This window comes from Simochromis diagramma, unplaced genomic scaffold, assembly GCF_900408965.1.
Source record: "Simochromis diagramma unplaced genomic scaffold, fSimDia1.1 OVJJ01000571.1, whole genome shotgun sequence".
In the NCBI taxonomy this organism is placed as follows: Eukaryota; Metazoa; Chordata; class Actinopteri; order Cichliformes; family Cichlidae; genus Simochromis; species Simochromis diagramma.
In genome coordinates this window covers 3082811-3100566 of record NW_024386885.1, presented here as the reverse complement: position 1 = coordinate 3100566, position 17756 = coordinate 3082811, and the positions used below count along the sequence as shown (strand labels likewise).

The 17756-nt window shown below is 47.7% G+C and overlaps 1 protein-coding gene across 11 annotated transcripts in view; it reads left to right on the top strand.

The window, feature by feature from the left end:
* Positions 1-16996, top strand: part of LOC120734624 (SH3 and PX domain-containing protein 2A-like) — a 96758-nt gene extending 79762 nt beyond the window's left edge. For 7 of the 11 annotated variants that reach the window (XM_040033546.1, XM_040033540.1, XM_040033547.1 and 4 more), the window contains 6 exons: positions 4757-4874; positions 6518-6915; positions 7003-7017; positions 7417-7466; positions 7890-8009; positions 8450-16996. In XM_040033546.1, coding sequence (XP_039889480.1) covers positions 4757-4874; positions 6518-6915; positions 7003-7017; positions 7417-7466; positions 7890-8009; positions 8450-10564 — 2816 coding nt within the window. In that variant the 3' untranslated portion in view covers positions 10565-16996. The remainder of the gene's footprint in view (positions 1-4756; positions 4875-6517; positions 6916-7002; positions 7018-7416; positions 7467-7889; positions 8010-8449) is intronic. The other 4 variants (XM_040033551.1, XM_040033545.1, XM_040033544.1 and 1 more) reach the window with 1 other exon arrangement.
* The last annotated feature ends 760 nt before the right edge of the window (positions 16997-17756 follow it).

Genomic DNA, 17756 nt, shown 5'->3' with positions numbered 1-17756 from the left:
GTCTCTGTGTGACCCAGTGTGTCTCTGTGTGTCCCTGTGTGTCTCTGTGTGTCTCTGTGTGTCCCTGTGTGACCCTGTGTGTCTCTGTGTGTTCCTGTGTGTCTCTGTGTGTCCCTGTGTGTCTCTGTGTGTCCCTGTGTGTCTCTGTGTGACCCTGTGTGTCTCTGTGTGTCCCTGTGTGTCTCTGTGTGTCTCTGTGTGTCCCTGTGTGTCCCTGTGTGTCTCTGTGTGTTCCTGTGTGTCTCTGTGTGACCCAGTGTGTCTCTGTGTGTCCCTGTGTGTCTCTGTGTGACCCTGTGTGTCTCTGTGTGTTCCTGTGTGTCTCTGTGTGACCCTGTGTGTCTCTGTGTGTCCCTGTGTGTCTCTGTGTGACCCAGTGTGTCTCTGTGTGTCTCTGTGTGTCCCTGTGTGACCCAGTGTGTCTCTGTGTGTCTCTGTAGCCAAGTTGGAAACAAACAGTAAAGTGTTGCCACAAAGATCTGTGCAACAGTTCAGGGTAAATGAGATGATGTTAGAGGTTAATTTGGAGACTGTTTAAGATAAAACGACTCTTTGATGTGTGGTCCTGTCTCAGCAGCATTAAGTGGGAGCTGTTGTGTTCTTCTTTATTTCCTGGATGTGGATGTTTGTGTTAAACGTGGCCAAAGTGAACGGTTAAGTCAAGTAGGGCGCTCGGTGTTTGTAATCCCTGTGAGTTAGAAGCTCAGGCTGTTCTAACACGAGTCCTTTTGTCAGGCTCGGTCTGCTGCTCCATACACTAATACAGTGTTTTTAATCACACAGCTGTAGCTGCAGCTCTCCTTTCACGTAATCTGCATCTATGTGGTGAACAACTAACACAAAAACAACAAGTGGCCCAGTATCTGCAGCATATTGGGTGGCCATGAGTCAGCTCTGACAGTAGAATCTCAAATCTTGCTCCCTCAGACGTGGAACGCTCCCCGGCTCTCGCTGAGAAGCAAAATAATTGGACTGCATTAAACAGATTTAGATAATGAAGCGCTCGGCACCCGCAGCACGAACGCCGCGACCTCGACGGCCGCCGAGCCCCGTCATGTAAATGGTTGCGTAACAGTGTTGTTGCTTCATTAGCTTTGAAAGGCTGTTTATGACTTTCACATTTCAGTTTTAATTTTTGGATACTTGTGGTTTTGTCGAGTCATTTTTGCGTAAATGCTGAAACGTGAGAGAAACAAACAAGCGTCTCTTTGCTGAGGAGCGAGCCGGCGCTTTCTAATCCAGACTGTCGGTTTGGCTGCTTCATAAAGACGCCTTGTAGCTGTGCCGTGTTTACGGAAGCTCGTCCCGAGCCCAGAAAACAAGGGAAAACCTCTAAGAACCATCTTTGTTTCTCTTTACATTCCCCGACTGAAGCTCTGCGTCCACTCAGTCCTGGACCAGCAGGCAGCAGAGCACTGATTAATGATTAATCCGACCCGGCTGATCTACAGAGTGGGCTCCTGATGGAAGTGTTGAAGTTGACCTAAAGCGGGCTGTAAATGAGAGCAGTGTGATGGAGATGGAGTTGTACGTCACGGCCACGTTAGAGAAAGGTGGAGGTGGTCAACAAGTACAAGTACCTCGGGCTGTGGGTGGACAACAACCTGGACTGGTCATGCAACACTCAGCACCTGTATAAAAAGCCCAAAGCCGACTGTACGTCCTCAGGAGGCTGAGGTCTCTTAACATCTGCAGGAAGCTCCTGAGGATGTTCTACCAGTCAGTGGTTGCTGGAGTACTTTTCTATGCTGTGGTGTGCTGGGGGAGCAGCACAGCAAAGAAGGACTCATGCAGGCTGGAGAAACTGATCAGGAAGGCTGGCTCTGTGGTCGGCATGAAGCTGGACACTCTGTGACAGTGGCATTGCTGGACATTATGGACAATGCTGGGCATCCTCTGCACACGGCCATAACTCCTCTCTGGAGGGGAGACAGGGGGACAGAGGAGGGGGGACAACTAAGCTGTAGTGCCTCTTCACTTCACTGTGCAATACTTTTTGTTATATCCAACAGTGCAATAGACTTCAATACTTGAAACGTGCAGTTCCCTTGTATTCTTGTTCCTATTTATTCTATTTATCCCTTTCGTATATTTTATTTACACGTCTCTGTATTTATATATGTGTATATATAATATTCTGCTCACGTTCTGTAACTTGCTGTGCTCTTGGAAACAGAGGAACCCACCCGAGGGATTAATAAAGTTTTATCTTATCTGAAATGTGGTTGAGAAGCAGGGGGCATTACTCATTCACATCTCCCACTCAGCTGGTTATGAATTCAGAGTGGGGACCTCTTTGTCACCAGCCGTAGTGGCTAATGTAGAAATATTAAAGGATTACCACTTCGTTCATGGAATGTGACCGTACGGGTCGGCCATGTCCGCGGGAATGTCACCTGACTACAGCTGCGTCTCCCAGAACGACCCAACGATCCAATGGAAAGTGTGAAAGTGGGGCAGCGGCCCAATCTGTAGCCTGCTTTTAATCACACAGACCTCTGCAGCGTGGATGAGTCACTCGACTAGCTGTCGCCACCAGAGAACCAAGCTGCTCTCTAATTCCTGCTGTTTAAGACACCTTAGCTTTTTAGCTTTTATTGCTCGGTGGTGTCGTTCCAATTTTGTGATGTTGGTACACACCGGGCCTCCATTAAAATGTTTCTGGGTGGTGAAAGTAAAATGTGAAAGTCCCAGACACACAGTGAGGCTGTTGGTGCGACGCTGGTTAGAAAGTTGTTGCTTGAACTGTGGAGGATAGTGTGCGAGCAGGGCGTGTTGGAGCTCTACTGCTGTGAAACGCTGCGTTTACCTTTAAGAGCACTCTTCTTCTTCTTCAATGGCGGGCTTTCCCAACCACCATCAGGCGCATTAGTGTGGACGTAGCCTCCGTTCAGCTGTTAATCAAGGGCCCTGATGGAAGCAGCTTTTGTGGTGTTTGTCAGCGACTGTGAAGATCTGTGTTATCAGTGAATCCCGAGCTTTCAGGTGTTTACAGGGCATTAGCATTGCTAATTTGACATGACGGGGCGACCTGTGGTCAACACGGTTGACCCCGTAAACCCCGTCTGTCACCCTATATGAACTGGAGTAACCACAAAAACATCAGAGCGATGGGAACAGCAGGTTTTATATGAGAGGCACACGGCCCAAAAATATGAGAATTGAATCAACATCGATCCGCTACAAAAATGTTTTTGATCCGTCCTGTAACATATTTAGTAACGGAGGCAGAGAACGAGCCTGCTGAGGTTTACTGGCTGAAAAAGTCGTCCCGATGACGTGAGGTCACAGACGAGTTTCACGGCAGCGAGTGCTCCTGGCTGCAAACAGGCTAAAGACTCCTGGACCGGTCGCCTTTTTTCCACCATCAGAAACAGTCTCAGCATTAAAGCTGGAGCAGTGCTCACTGTAGTCATGTCAGACTTCAGCTCTCGTGGCTTTTTCGTCCACCGCCGCTCTCGACTGCGGGCCAACGTCCCAGGCGCTTTATGCTGCCTGGCAACCAGATGGTTTGGGTCTGCTACCAGGAGCTGCAGAAAGCTGAGCGAAGCAGAGAAAAGTGTGAAAAACTCGAGTTATTCCACTGAATGGAGCCCCCACCCCCCCGTCCCCGGCTGCTAATGCGTTCCTGAGCTAGAGCTCCATGCAGACGCTTCAGATGTAGTTTGATTTAGCAAAGGACAAAAACAAAGACTGATCACAGGAGATTTATGTTCTCTCAGGATGCAATTTGCTAATGGGAGAGCAGTCGCTCTCACACCCTGCTGACACAGCTTCACTGGAGACCTTGACTCAAATTCAATTACAGCACATCTCCTCACGTTGATTCATCCTGACACAAAGCCAGGTCAGGGTGTCTCGACCTCTCGGTGGTGGATCAGCTGCTGACAGCAGGGGTGGGGTGTCCCTGAGGTTTATCACCGCGCTGTTGTTTGCAGCACTGATTTACAGTCCCGCCCACTCGGCTCGCGGCTCTGTGACGCCAGCAGCAACGCGTGAACTCGGAGACGGACGCACGTGTACAGCTCACGAAAAAACAAACACAGATGAGATTAATTGGATCTTTCATCTTTTCTTCCAGATGAAAGAATTAGAGACAACAAACTGATGCACACGCTCGGCTCGAGACGACCATAACAACATTTATCAGATGCCTCAGATCTGACTCTTGTTATTCTCTGTCCATCTGCAAGTGCTCACCTCCACACCCAGTGTGTTTTTGAGTGCAGGTTCAGGGTCAGTAATTCCACTCTGCTGCACATTAGTGGACCAAAGACGTGAGCTTTAAAGGGAGCGCTCGTGCTGGGTGAAACAGGAAAGGCTGTGACGTAGGTTTACTTAGGTTTATCCTAACAGGGTTTTAATTGTAGTAAAATACTGTAATTCTGTAATTATTAGGAAACCGTGATCTGCGTTACAACAGCTGCCATTTGTATTCATGCATCAGACGTGCAGCAGCCTCGTGACCACCATCAGCACCAGCTGCTGCTTCTGGATCTTCTCTCTTTGAGAGCTGCGTGGTAATGATTCTGAATCTGGGTTCATGTAGCCTGAGCGAGGCCTAAAGGTTCAGCCTGTAAAGGGCGCCGTTTGCTATTTATGTGCAGGTCAAAGACGAGAGGTTCGTGTTTCTGTTGGTGTGGAAATGGCGTTTAAAGTGGGTCACACTGACCGTTTTCTCCCTCTGCGATGGTGTAATCTACAGCAGTGTGAGACTTTTCAATGATCTCGTTTCCTCTCTCCTTTACCCCCGCAGAGGAGAAATATGTGACGATCCAGCCGTACACCAGCCAAGGAAAAGACGAGGTGAGCTTTGAGAAGGGGGTCACCGTGGAGGTCATCCAAAAGAACCTGGAGGGCTGGTGGTACATCAGGTGGGTAAACGGTGCACGCTAAACCCGCACATTTCACCGCGAGGCTGTTGCTCGTCGTCGTCTCGGCGATCAGAGCAACAATTTCCTGGAGCTCTCATTTGCATAATGGCGCCGAGAAGAAAGCGTTAACATATGGCGGCGTCAGGGCCGCTTGCGTGTTTGCACGTGTGTGTCGTTTACTCAGCCGGTGTGTATTTCCTCACAGTTGTTCAGTTCCTCGAGTCCCCGGGTGCTCCGCTGCACAGCTGATTACTATCACATGACGCCTTGTGGAGCCTCACATACCAGCGCGTACACAAACATGGATCCAGAGCTCCTGTTTGAGGCGCGTACGCGAGCTGCCGTGTGTGCACTTGTCATGTACACTGACTGCTTTCCTAACAGCTTGTTCGCTCTTTGGCACTCCCTGCAGTGCACACAGTCATTTCTGAGCACCGTGTCCAACAGAAAATAATCCTGCAGATGCATGTCTGAGTCACGCTGCTCTCAGTGGGCCCTTCTTTAAACAGCAAAGTCCATGCATGAAGCTTTTTTAGTTACGGGGACTCCTTGTGGTCGCAGTTGGGAGTCGTGAAACGGAAAACAGGGAACAGTCGCGTCTCTTCTGTGTCGGGGAAATGACTCGGAGTTTCATTTGGAGCATTACTTATTGTTTCACTAAGCACTCTGAAATTACTCGTTTAGCATAACAATGTCTGCTTAAATGTGGGGAAGCAGCATCTCTTTGCATCTATTATGCATTCTGTTTACTTGCCTTTGGCTACTCACATCACCAGAATTAAAATTGTGCCTTTATTGCAACACACAGGATCTGACTCGGTGTGATTTCATGCATTTTTAAACACTAGAAATTGTGGAATTTTTCAGTTATTTATTAACTGTACGTATAGCTCATAGTGGCATCATGCACTAAGTTAGGATGGTACTCGAGTGCATTAAAGCTCTGCTGCGATACATTCAGTCATTACTCAAATCACACGTTTTTTTCTGAGTGTATTAAAATGCGCTAAATGAAGCTCCCATGCTGAGCTCATTACACTACTGTTACTACACAGCTGCAGTAGGAAACAGTAGCACACACACACACACACGTATGTACCAAGGTGTACTGAATGCTGGCTCATTGTTGGGAGCAGAGCAGTGATGGAGAGGGAAGACCTGGATGTCAGCTGGAGTTTTAAAAAATGGCTTCAGCGAGAGATTCAATCAGTGTTAAAAAATAACATCATGATCTAAAGTCTAAATGAACTCAATTAATTTCAGTTTTATTTACACAGCGCCAAATCACAACAACAGTCACCTCAAGCTGCTTTATATTGTAAGGTAGATCGTACAATAATACATACAGAGAAACCCAACAATCATATGACCCCCTATGAGCAAGCACTTTGGCGACAGTGGGAAGAAAGAACTCCCTTTTAACAGGAAGAGAACCAGGATCAGGGAGGGTCAGGGGAAACTAATAAGAGTGAAACCTGAGATTTTGCAGTGGGACAGCAGGTCACTCCTGGCACAGTCTACTTCCTGCTCTGTGCTGTATGGAAAGGGCAGCTTTACCTGATCCTGAGTTCAATCATAATAATGAAGGGAACATAAACTCGATGTCATATTAAACGTTCTGTCTTTATGTGTTTGGGCTGCAGGTATTTAGGGAAAGAGGGCTGGGCCCCGGCCTCCTACTTGAAGAAGATTAAAGAGGATTTCTCCCCACGGAAGAAGACGCTGACGGGCCCCGTGGAGATCATCGGAAACATCATGGAGATCAGCAACCTGCTGCAAAAGAAGTCTGTTAGCGAGAAGGACATCCAGACAGACGGAGAGGGCGGAACCACGCCGGAACGCCACTTCTCCAAGAGCGAGATCAGCCTGCCGATGCCCTCCGAAATCAACGCCGCGACAGGCCGCAGGCTGAGCGCGGGCCGGGACACCAACAGCCCGTGTCTCGGAATAGCGGCGAGCGCCGCCCTGAATGAGAATAAAGCGAGAGGCGAGCCGGGCTCCCCGGCTGTTGCAAGAGTGGCACCGCACAGAGTGGAAATCGGTGAGAGAACGTGTTGTGTGTAAGGTTTAAAGTTCAGCCTAAAGCTTGAATGCAACATTAAGACGTGCCCCCTTTCCATTTGTGCAGGATTCGGCGCCGTAGGTAAGCTACACAGCTGCTGCATCTAACCGCGCTCTGTCACACTAACCTGTGATGTGATAACATGCTCGGTGTGTGTTTCGGCCTCGGTTTCACTCACAAACTAAGAACCTGTGGTCAGTTTGTGGTTACTAAGACATCGCTCGGCTCCGCCCATCCATCCTTTGGGACGAGCCCATTTTTTAACCAAGCCGATGCTCCACACATGGCGTCCAAAGCCAGGACAAAATCAGTCTTTCAAATCTTACTTTTGCTTGTCTTTAAATATGTTCTTCTTTCCAGTGTGACATAATTCATCTTAGAACTAAATGTTTGGTGTTTGTTTGTTACAGCGAGTGTCAACCTTTTACTTTGGTCGTTTTTCTGAATTATTCTTAATAAAATCTTATTATTTTTAATCAGGGTCTCCTAATCTGCGGCAAAAACCTCCCCCCAGAAGAGACGCCAACTTGGTAAGACTCCAGTTTGGCTTCTGCTTACTGACAAACCCAGAGCGCCTTTCCTGCGTGCTCAGTGATGTTGCCATGCTTCTGCTGAAGTACACGTGATCACAGTCGAGACTCTTCTTGTGTTTAAGAAGGCAGCTGCAAAATCTTTCAGTGCAAGGATAAATACCAATAAATAATATAAAAAGAGAAAAAATCTAATTGGCTCTCAGACTACTGCAGGAGTTGCATAGCAACCATTGAGGCACATTTACACATTTTCAGCATGTCTGCGATTGTCCCGGTATCGCACGTGCACACCTTACATTTACCCTCATATTTATATATCATGATTGCATGCAGTCATAAATCACATCTTATGTTTTATGTGTGTCAGATACAGGATGGCTCAACGTGAGCGGCTCACTTCTCTCTCTCTTTGCTGTACAGGGCTTCCAGTTACCCAAGCCACCAGAGCCCCCTGCTGTGGAAGCAGAATATTACACTATAGCAGATTTCCAGTCCTCGATCTCTGATGGCATCAGTTTCCGTGGAGGACAAAAGGCTGATGTAAGAGGCCAGATCTACAGTGCTGTCGCTCAGATGAAACAGGGCCTGTTGAATACGTATGCAGACTGAGTGCTCCCCCGATAGGCAGGAAAGCTGAGGCACAAAGGAGACGACCTTGGATACTGTGTCTGAAAGTGATGACGTAGACAGAATTCACTGTGCAGGATTCAGGATGAGGGTGGAGATAATGACAGAGATTCCTTCAGGGGTTTTTTATTAAGTTATACTGAGGTGATTCTTTTAACGACTGCAGTAACAGATGCATCATTGATCTTATTACAGTATTACAGTCTTACTCAGTCTTTAATCACTAGTATGTAGCAAACATATATATATATATATATATATATATATATATATATATATATATATATATATATATATATATATATATGTAAGTGAGTATTTGTTCCAGTAACTCTTTACTCCTTGTTGTGCAGGTAATAGAGAAGAATCCTGGAGGCTGGTGGTACGTGCAGATTGGGGAGATGGAGGGCTGGGCCCCCTGCTCCTACATCGACAAGCGCAAAAAGCCCAACCTCAGTCGTAGGTCCAGCACACTGACCCGCCCCAAAGTCCCTCCTCCAGCTCCACCTGTCAAAAAACAAGAATCTGAGGAGGCTCCGCCTTCTGCTAACTCTTCCTCCAAAACCACAGAGGTGCCTAGCAGGGCTGTGTACGAAGAACCTGAATATGATATTCCTGCAGTCGGATGCGAAGGTGAGCCTGAACCGGATCCCCTGAAGGACGAGCGTTCCCGCGATGTGAAGATCAACAGTGTGGTCAGCGACAAGTACAGTAGCTCCCCTCCGTCCTGCAAGGCCTCACCTCCTGTCTGCAAGGCCTCCCCTCCTTCCTGCAAAGCCTCCCCTCCCGTTTGCAAGGCCTCCCTTCCCGTTTGCAAGGCCTCCCCTCCTTCCTGCAAGGCGTCCCCTCCTGTCTGCAAGGCGTCTCCAGTTTTCGCCCATCGAAGAACCTCCTTCAGGTCTGTAGAGGAGGTTGCTAAGGAGGAGTGTATCTATGAGAATGATGGCTTCAGGCCGAGCGGCGGTGTTGAAAGAACCCTGACTAAAGGTTCCAGTGAGCCTAACTCCCCACGGAGCTACCATTCCTCCACAGTCCCAAGAAAACCCTCCGGATCTTCGCCTTTACCTGGCAGGCCCATGAAAACCATGACACCAGAGATGAGTCGGAGAAGCCAGACCCTGGGCAGACACATAGATATCAGCTTCAGATCCCAGGATAACAGCCCTCACTCGTCATCAGATGAATTGAGCAGAGGCTCCAAGAAAGGCTCTGTCTTCAACCGGGAGGTGGAGCAGAGAATAGGCCAGAGCCCCTCCACCAGGCCCAAGCCTTCCGTCAGACCTAAGCCCCTTTTGACCAAATCAGAGCCCCAGAGTCCAGAGAGGATGGACATCACCTCTCTGAGACGACAGCTGAGGCCTACGAGTCAGTTTAGACATAGCCTCAAACCTTCTCGCGGGGAGGACTCTGAAACAGCTTCTGTTATATCATCAGAGGACTCGGTGTGTTCACGCAGTACCTCAGATCTCTCCTCTGTTTACTCCAAAGGAAGCCGTGGTGACTCCGATGTGGAGGGCCCCAATCTCTACCGCTCCGTGGACGCCTATAAGAAAGTCCAGGACTCTGAGATCAGTTTTCCAGCTGGGGCTGAGGTCGAGGTTTTGGAGAAACAGGAGAGTGGTTGGTGGTACATCCGTTGGGGCTCCGAAGAAGGCTGGGCTCCCTCATACTACCTGGAACCTGTCAGACAAATGGGCGACGGTGGTGGCTTAGACGGACACGGGAGTGGTGGGAGTAAGTCCAACAGCCTGGAGAAGAATGAGCAGCATGTTTTGGCCCTCAATAACATTAATATTCAGGGCCTGACGCAGCAGCATCAAGGCTTGAGGAGGAACTCCCCACCGATTCCTTCCAAGCCTCCCGGCGGCTTCTCGAAGCCATCTGGGATGGTTAATGGAGGCGTGAGGATGAGGAACGGGGTACGCCAGGTGGCGGTGAGGCCTCAGTCTGTATTTGTCACCACTACGCAGCCAGCCAAGGACACGCACTACACAACAGGGTCCTTGAGAAGGAACGAGTCGCTGGGCAGGAGCGATCACTATGGTTCTGGTTCTGCCACTCTTGGAGTTCGCCGAAATGCCTCATTCAGCACCGTGCGGCCACACGTAGTTGTTGAAAGCCAAACGAGGCCTGCCGAACGCTCCAGTCTGTCTTCGGGGAGCGCGTTCAGCACAAGCAATGTCCAAGACGCCCTGAGCAGAGTTAACCAACGCAACGGTATCCCCGTGTCCACGGTCAGACCCAAGCCCTTGGAGAAGAGCCAGCTGATCCACAACAACCTTGGCAGGGATGTGTATGTGTCCATTGCCGATTACCGTGGCGACGAGGAGACCATGGGGTTCACAGAGGGAACCTGTCTGGAGGTGTTGGAGAGAAACCCCAATGGGTGGTGGTACTGCCAGGTGCAGGACAGCCTGGTTCCCCGCAAAGGCTGGGTCCCCTCTAACTACCTTGAGCGGAAAAAATAAAGGCAAGCCTACATCCGTAGCCACGCCCACCCCCAGCCCCCATTCCCCGCTCTAGGCCCATGGGCGGCGGCATCACTCCTTGAGAATGTTACCCGCAATCTCCCTTAAGCAATATGTCCTTGAAAATTGACATACGGTCAGACTGTGTAAGGAGAAAGATGTTTTAATCTGATAAAAAAAAAGGACACTTTTAGTGCTGGTTTACTAAAATTTATACGAAAGGAGTGGGAAGATTTTCAATATTTTACCTGGAAGCAGAGACAGAAACATGGAATTGGCCACGCTGGTTGAGGAAGTTCGAGGTGGATGCTGTGTCTGACATGTAAACTGGTCTAACTGGGAGCGATGACCTCTTAAAGAGGTTTGTGTCATGAAACACAGAAGCAGAGAAGAGTAGTGGCTACGCTCATCCTGCCCATCACTGACTACGATGGCCAATAAGTGCCTTTTGTATTTGGTCACCTGAACGAAGGTTCTAAATGGTGGATGGCAAACCAGTAAATCAACCAAATCTTTACAGAGTGCCATAGTCCTATGAACACCACCGAGAGCGTTTCTATACAAAGTTACGAGTTCGAAGCGCAAAGTTTGGATTTAGACGTCTTCAGTTCGATAAAGAAAGAAAAGCACGAGTGAAGGGACTCAAGTTCCCAGAGGATTTATTTGTTTTAAGCCACAAAGTCATCAAACAAAGACGATAGTTGAATCTCATCATCACAACTTCTCTTTAGTTTGTTTCTGTTAACCTGTCTCGTGTTGATGCAAGTCTTCCTTAGAGAATTATTTCTGCTTTCTTGTGACATCTGTTTTCCACCGACAGCCTTGAATTGGACGAGCCAAAGCTCGACTCTGGCAGAATAGACGGCTGACGCTCGGTTTCTGTAAACTGTTTCTATCAAAGATACCACAGAAATATCTTAGTGTCATTTTTCCTGGATGTAGTCATCTGGGAGAACAAATTTATTTAAAAAAACCAACAAACCTGTGAAACTTGAAAAATACAGAACAAGCAACGGAACAATGAGACCTCATACAAGCGTAAGGATAACCTCATTTCACAGCTTTTAGCTCCAGGAACTAATGATTTTGTGTATATTGTGTTGTCATAATGCAGCTATCGCGGTGATGAATTGCAAGCATACTGGAAACGTAGTGAAATAACTTTAATCCAGGGATTTATTTGAATAGATTAGAGGCCAAAATGTGATCGAACCAAAGAGAGATATCACTTCATTGGCAGTTTTGGGGATTTTACCGTTTACTTACGGTACAAATGGTAACACACTTTCACCAAACTGCCTAAAACGAGGTTTCTATCAGTATCTGGAAGCACTTGAAGGAAGTGAACAGTTAATTGTAATATCAGATATTGCTGTGCAGTATTGGGATTTAAACAGAGACTAGAGTAGCTATTTTATTGTTATTAGCGACTGTTTGAAATGTGACGGTAGAAATAATTCTTCCAAAAGGAGTCAAAGTTCAAAATTCTGATGGCTGATGTTCAAGACTGCTGAAATACATTTTCTAACGAACACGAACTTCTCATTATGTTCCTGCTGGACAGTATCATAGTACTAAACAAAGTGCAGTACCTGCTAGATCGCAGTTATCTATTTTAACAAAACCATATTTGTGTTTTTGTGGTCTCTCTGTGATCGCACACCGACAATAACGAGGAACGAAGTGGTTCTGTTTTGTGAGTTAGTGCACTTTAAAAACTGCTTTTATGGTGCATTAATGTAAAGATGCAGTAAAAACTCAGCATGTTATTTATTGAATGTTTTTTTGTAATTATTTAATATTTTCCAAACATGAGGATGAGTTCTGCTCTCAGTGGCAGGAGATTTGGTCAAATTGGAGACCTCTTGTGGAAATTGAAAGGTACTACAACGTGACTTTGAGGCTTTCCCGCAGTCCTACCTCAGTGCAATAAGAAATGCGCTGCTGGTCAGTGAGTCTCCACAAAAACCGTTTTGTTTTTAATCTCAGTGCAGCTAAAACTGTTTTATTGCACATTTTGTTTCGCATTGGGCAAGAATTTAGTTTCTGAAAAGTGATTTTTTTTTTTTCTCGATGCTGTTTGCTGCAGCTTTAGCAAATCATGGGCACTTCCTTCATCTTTGTTGTGCTTTACATAATGCCTGATAAAAGCATATTTATAATGAATAGTATTATTATTTCCACAGTTCCCCTCATTCAAACAGAAACCATCAGCGTGTCCTGTGATGGTAATAAAATCACTGATGTATGGACCTATAAATAAAACCAGTAACCGTCTGGGTGCTGACAGGCCCCATCCTTTGAGACGAAGGCATTATGTAAATGTGTCGAATCACTCTGAGCATTTCGCTCCAGCACATTTATTATTATTATTGTTATTATTATTATTGCATATCGCTTTGTTTGATTGAGCTGAACTTACTTGCAAGGGAATCGTTCTGTGTCGAGCCTGCGTTTAGCTGTGTAGCATCTTTATTCATGCTTTTACTTCGTTTTTCTTATTTCCTCTTTTTTTCTTTCGTTCTGAACCCACGAGGAAATGTGCAATAGATTAAAAAAAGAAGAAGAAAAAAGACAAAAACGCTTCAGCGAAAGGAGGAAGGTCACAGTGGGCCGGGAGTAGATGTTCCCGGTCAGGCTGCCGGTCACGAGGCTTTTGCCGTCTTTTCCAGTGTGTCATGTTTAAGTCTGTTTTCAGAGGGCAGGTGTGCGAGGTCCTGACGTCAGAGCGACGTGATGAACTAACACGAGGATGTCTGCTCCCGCGACCTCCGTCAGCTGACCCATTCTGTAGTGACATTACAGCCATCTGGGATCTTCGTCACAGACGTAGAGTCACTGGCCCACCATCATCACCATCATCGTCATCGTCGGGGGCCCTCAGCTGTCACGTTTGTGCCTGAATGGAATTCTTTGATTGTTTCTGTGTTGTTGTTTTCTTCCTCCTCTCCCTCTGGACTGTGTCCTCTGCCCACCTGCTTGGATGCTTCTTTTGACATTTACCCCCACGGCTGTCAGACCAAGTCGGGCCTTTTCGTCAGCGATCACCGCGGCGATGTTGACCTTTGGGACCGCCGGCTGGCAAAGTGACGTCGACGCCAACGTCTCGGCGGTAAACAAAACACCGGGGACACGAACGCTCCTTCAGGCCGTTTCAGTTCAATCCATCAACTTCCAGGATAAACACCAAATAGAGAAAATCCTGTTTTTCCCCCCACGCTGTCTTTGCAGAGAGATCGTGCTGTTCGCAGAGCCCGGCGCGCAGAGCCCGGTCCTTTTTGGGGGTCGGCTGACTTTGTGTTTAACTCCACGTTTAAATCATCGTGGGAAATTCCCTCATTTGCTTTGTTGCTGAGAGATTCGCAGATTTCTGAAACTCGTTTTCAGTCAAAGCTGGAAGCCAGTTCTGAAACCTTCTTACTGTCACTGCTGACCGCAGAACAGACACGCCCGTCTGTGAGCTGTCTGTTTTCAGCCCGTTGCCTCCGCTCACGTTGGGTTTCTGACTTTTAGACGAAGAAAGTGCAAAGAGCTCAAAGCTGACAGCTCCGAAACTCCCACATCAGCATTTGTTTGCTGAAGATGAAATTTCTCAGCAGGTCACTGGACAAGAAATAGTTTACAAACCAGTTCTGGTTCAACTGTTTCATTCAAAGATCCGCTTTCGCCCTCCTCTCTCCGTCGCCGCCGTGCTTTTTCCGCCATGTGCGTATGAAAACAGGCACTGCGCATGCGCGTGTTACCCATGTTCTATCGCCATATTTTCTTATCGTCTCCCAACGTTATACCGGTATTACCGTGAACGGGATGATGTGGCCCAGCCCTGTCCCTCACCTTCTGCTTTTCCAGCGTTTCATCAGTGCTGTCAGTCTCCTTTCACTCTCAGCAGCAAAGTGAAAATAGTCAGAGTATAATACGTTGGAGTTTCGCTCTTTAATAACAGCTCGGTTACCGTCCGCTACTTTTTGCCTTTCACCTGCACAGCTCAGCAGGCGTGTCCACGCCAACACGGTTTCCGCGAGTCTTACAGGAAACGCTAGAGTTTTCCATCATCTTCCCGGAGGTCAGCGGAGCGAGACGGCTCCGCTTGGCCGTCTGATTCCTCGCTCTCTCTTTTTATTCTAACAAACGGACAGTTTTTGATTCACCTCCGTCTCCTTCCTCGACACAGCCGAGCCGCTGAGATCACAAAGATGCCCGACAGGGTGGAGTGTGTGTATGTGCGTGATGAGATGGATCGTTTGCAGGTGTGTTGGAGAAAAGAGAAGTCGGAGGTCAAGGAGGGGTTTGTAGGATGCAGGCAGACAGACGACGGATCAGATAGCGGATCCGAGGAGACGAGGCGGCAGGGAGGCGAGAGGAGCTCTGCTTTGATTGGAGGGAGATGAACAATGATGTCTTCAACAGGAAGCCCGTTTTGTCAAACTCCTTCTAACCTTTCTAGAAACCTCACACCTAATGAGCTCCTCTCCTGAGCCGAGCTGTGAAATCTCATTACGTCAAACACAGTTTTAATTGAGCCGCTTGAAGTTTCCAAAGTCTGTGAGAAACGAATTGATGGTGCAGCAGCTTCTCTCGGCCTCCCCGCCCGTCTCCAGGTGAACTTCAGAACTGGTCCCACCTCTGATATGAGCTCCTCCTCCTGCTGCTCACATCTCACGCAGCCCCGAGGGTGAGAGCTGAGCCGGCTGGTGGAAAACAGTTTTTAGAATAAGACAAAGGCTTCATGTTTTGCTTTATTCTCTCGTGTTTTTGTTGAGAAAATAATTGAATGTTGTAAAAAGGGTGAGGCGGGATTTGAAGGGCTCGCTGGCTTCTAATGAAACGCCTTAAAGCTGTAAACGAAAGACATAAAAAAAAGTTTCAGAAGACGGCGGCAGGCAGAGCGATGGTGGAGGAGATGAAGGCAGGTTGGATAGGAAAGTTTCAGTAAGTGTGTGGGAGCAGGTGAGGTGCATGTAAGGGGGGCTTTGTAGGTTTTTAATTAACGTCTGGTTGCTTGTTAGAGCGTGAGAGCAGAGATGAGCCGCGGATGCTGAGGGCTCTTTCTCAAGCAGGTAAAACAGAAGTGCAGAAAATCAGGCGATGCAGATTATTTATGTCACTCTGAAAACTTCCTCATGCAGTCGCAGCCGTTTGAGATGCCAGCAGGCATCAGCAGGAGCTCCAGAGGAGGAGGCTGTGTCGAGGAAGGAGGCGCGCCGCTGTGCCTCGGCGGCGCTTTCTTTGTCTCCGTTTGAATCCCCGTTTCCAGTTAGCACAACAGTGTGTCTTAATTAACCTCAGCCAGTCTGACAGTATTTCAGCACTAATGGCTTCCCAGTAAAGAACGCTGTGGCTTCCTGCATGGGAGACGGCGCCCAGCGCTGCGGCCGAGGCGAGCTGTCACAAGTGGCTGATGCTGAGTGACAGCTGAAGTAGTATTTTAATGGCAAAGGCGGTGCCTGTTTTTCTTTTTAACTCACCGGTGCATTTGTAGAGTAGAATCTGTCCCCACCCTGCTGTGGAAAGCAGTGTGCCAAAACAAAGCGCCCGTGGAGCTCGCGATCTCGCGATTCTGACAAAAACAGTTCGTTACCAGCACGTCAGTAACAACTACAGGCCTCGAGTTGGACCAAAGGAGGTGCTACTCTTTCACTCTCTCTTTTCTTTCTGCTTTTATTGCCATGTTTTTAAGCAGGTTCAAACTGTAGCGCATGACTTTAGTCGCCCCCTTCTGGCAGTGAGAGTAACTGCACACTGACAGAAGGAAAAGCTGCAAACGACAAAGATTTTACTTTGTGCGTAAAGGCTTAAAGGTCCTTTTTGTAACTGCTCTCTTCAACTGTAACTAAATGTGTCACCACCAGGGGGCAGCATTTAACAGCGCGCGAGTTGAGATGTTTCCAGATGTTTGCTGCTGTTTTATTGCTGCTGTTGGCCTCCCACTAGGCCACCATTGTGTTCCATACGCTGCACCACCCCGTGGAGGGACACGCCGCCCTCGTTTTCCCCACATTTCATTGTGATTGCTTTCGTTAATTTTGGAAGGTTTTAAATTGTATTTACTCGCAGGAATTTACAACAAGTACCTTTAATGAGTGCGCTGTGAAGTCTTGGATTTATAACAAAGTCGTGCACTGCAGCTTTAAGCCCTGCAGAGTCCTTGTTTTCAAAAGATATGCCATGAAGAGCCAAATGCAGCTTTATTCAAGCCCCCCCCCCCCCCCCCACACACACACACACACACTAATGAGAGCAAACAGTCCAGATCCCTTCCTGATTGGAGACCTTCTGCACATGTGCATTACTTGTGAAAACAGGACATTTTCTTATCTACGGTCTCATTTTGACGAGTCTTGTTCCTTTTTTGTATCTTGTACATGTTTACATTGTATCTCGCATTGCCCAAAAGAGAAACAATATTAAATGTATAATCTTTGTTGTTTTAAACCGCCTCCTGTTCATTTGTCTGACGTGTTTCCACAGATAAGCAGCAGCAGACCCCCCCCCTACAGAGTTTGTGACAGCAATATTACTGATTGAGACATTTATCTCCATTCGCCTTATTGTGCAGGCCAGATTAAGTGAGTTTAGATGTGCAGGAGCAGAACGATGCAGCTGGTTATATATAGCGAGAGTTATGAGGGGAAAGCGTGAGGAGGCTGAGAGCGACGAATGAAGACGAACGAGCGCTCGCAGCCTCAGTTCCTCGCTAAAGAGCGGAGACACAAATTTTTGTTCTCCTGCATCCAAACGTGTGCTCGGAGAGATTTATCACTTCTGTCCAAGGGAATGTGAAATATATGCTCACACCTCTGTGTCGCAAATCTGCACCTCTTAAAGGAGAACACAGGTGTTCAGCAGGAAGTGCAGGTCAGGCCGTCACTCAGGAACATGAAATAGAAAGTTCAGATCTCTCCCCTCATAAGTTACGGCTCACTGTCAGCTGTTACATTGTAATAAGCGAGCTTCCTCACGCTGGCTACACCACGCGCCGTTTTTAATAGGGGAACCTTCCTCCTGACAAGTGAAGCCTTAACCCTGCGGTCTTTCTCATGCCCACCAGGCTCGTGTTACTCTCACATATAGTATCGTCTTAGCAGGGTCCCCGGGGGATTTCGGATCCACCCCTCAATGCATTCTGGGTAAAAGACAAATTGCATAAAAAGCTGTGCTGATTTATGTATTTTGGGTTTTTTTTTGACACTTT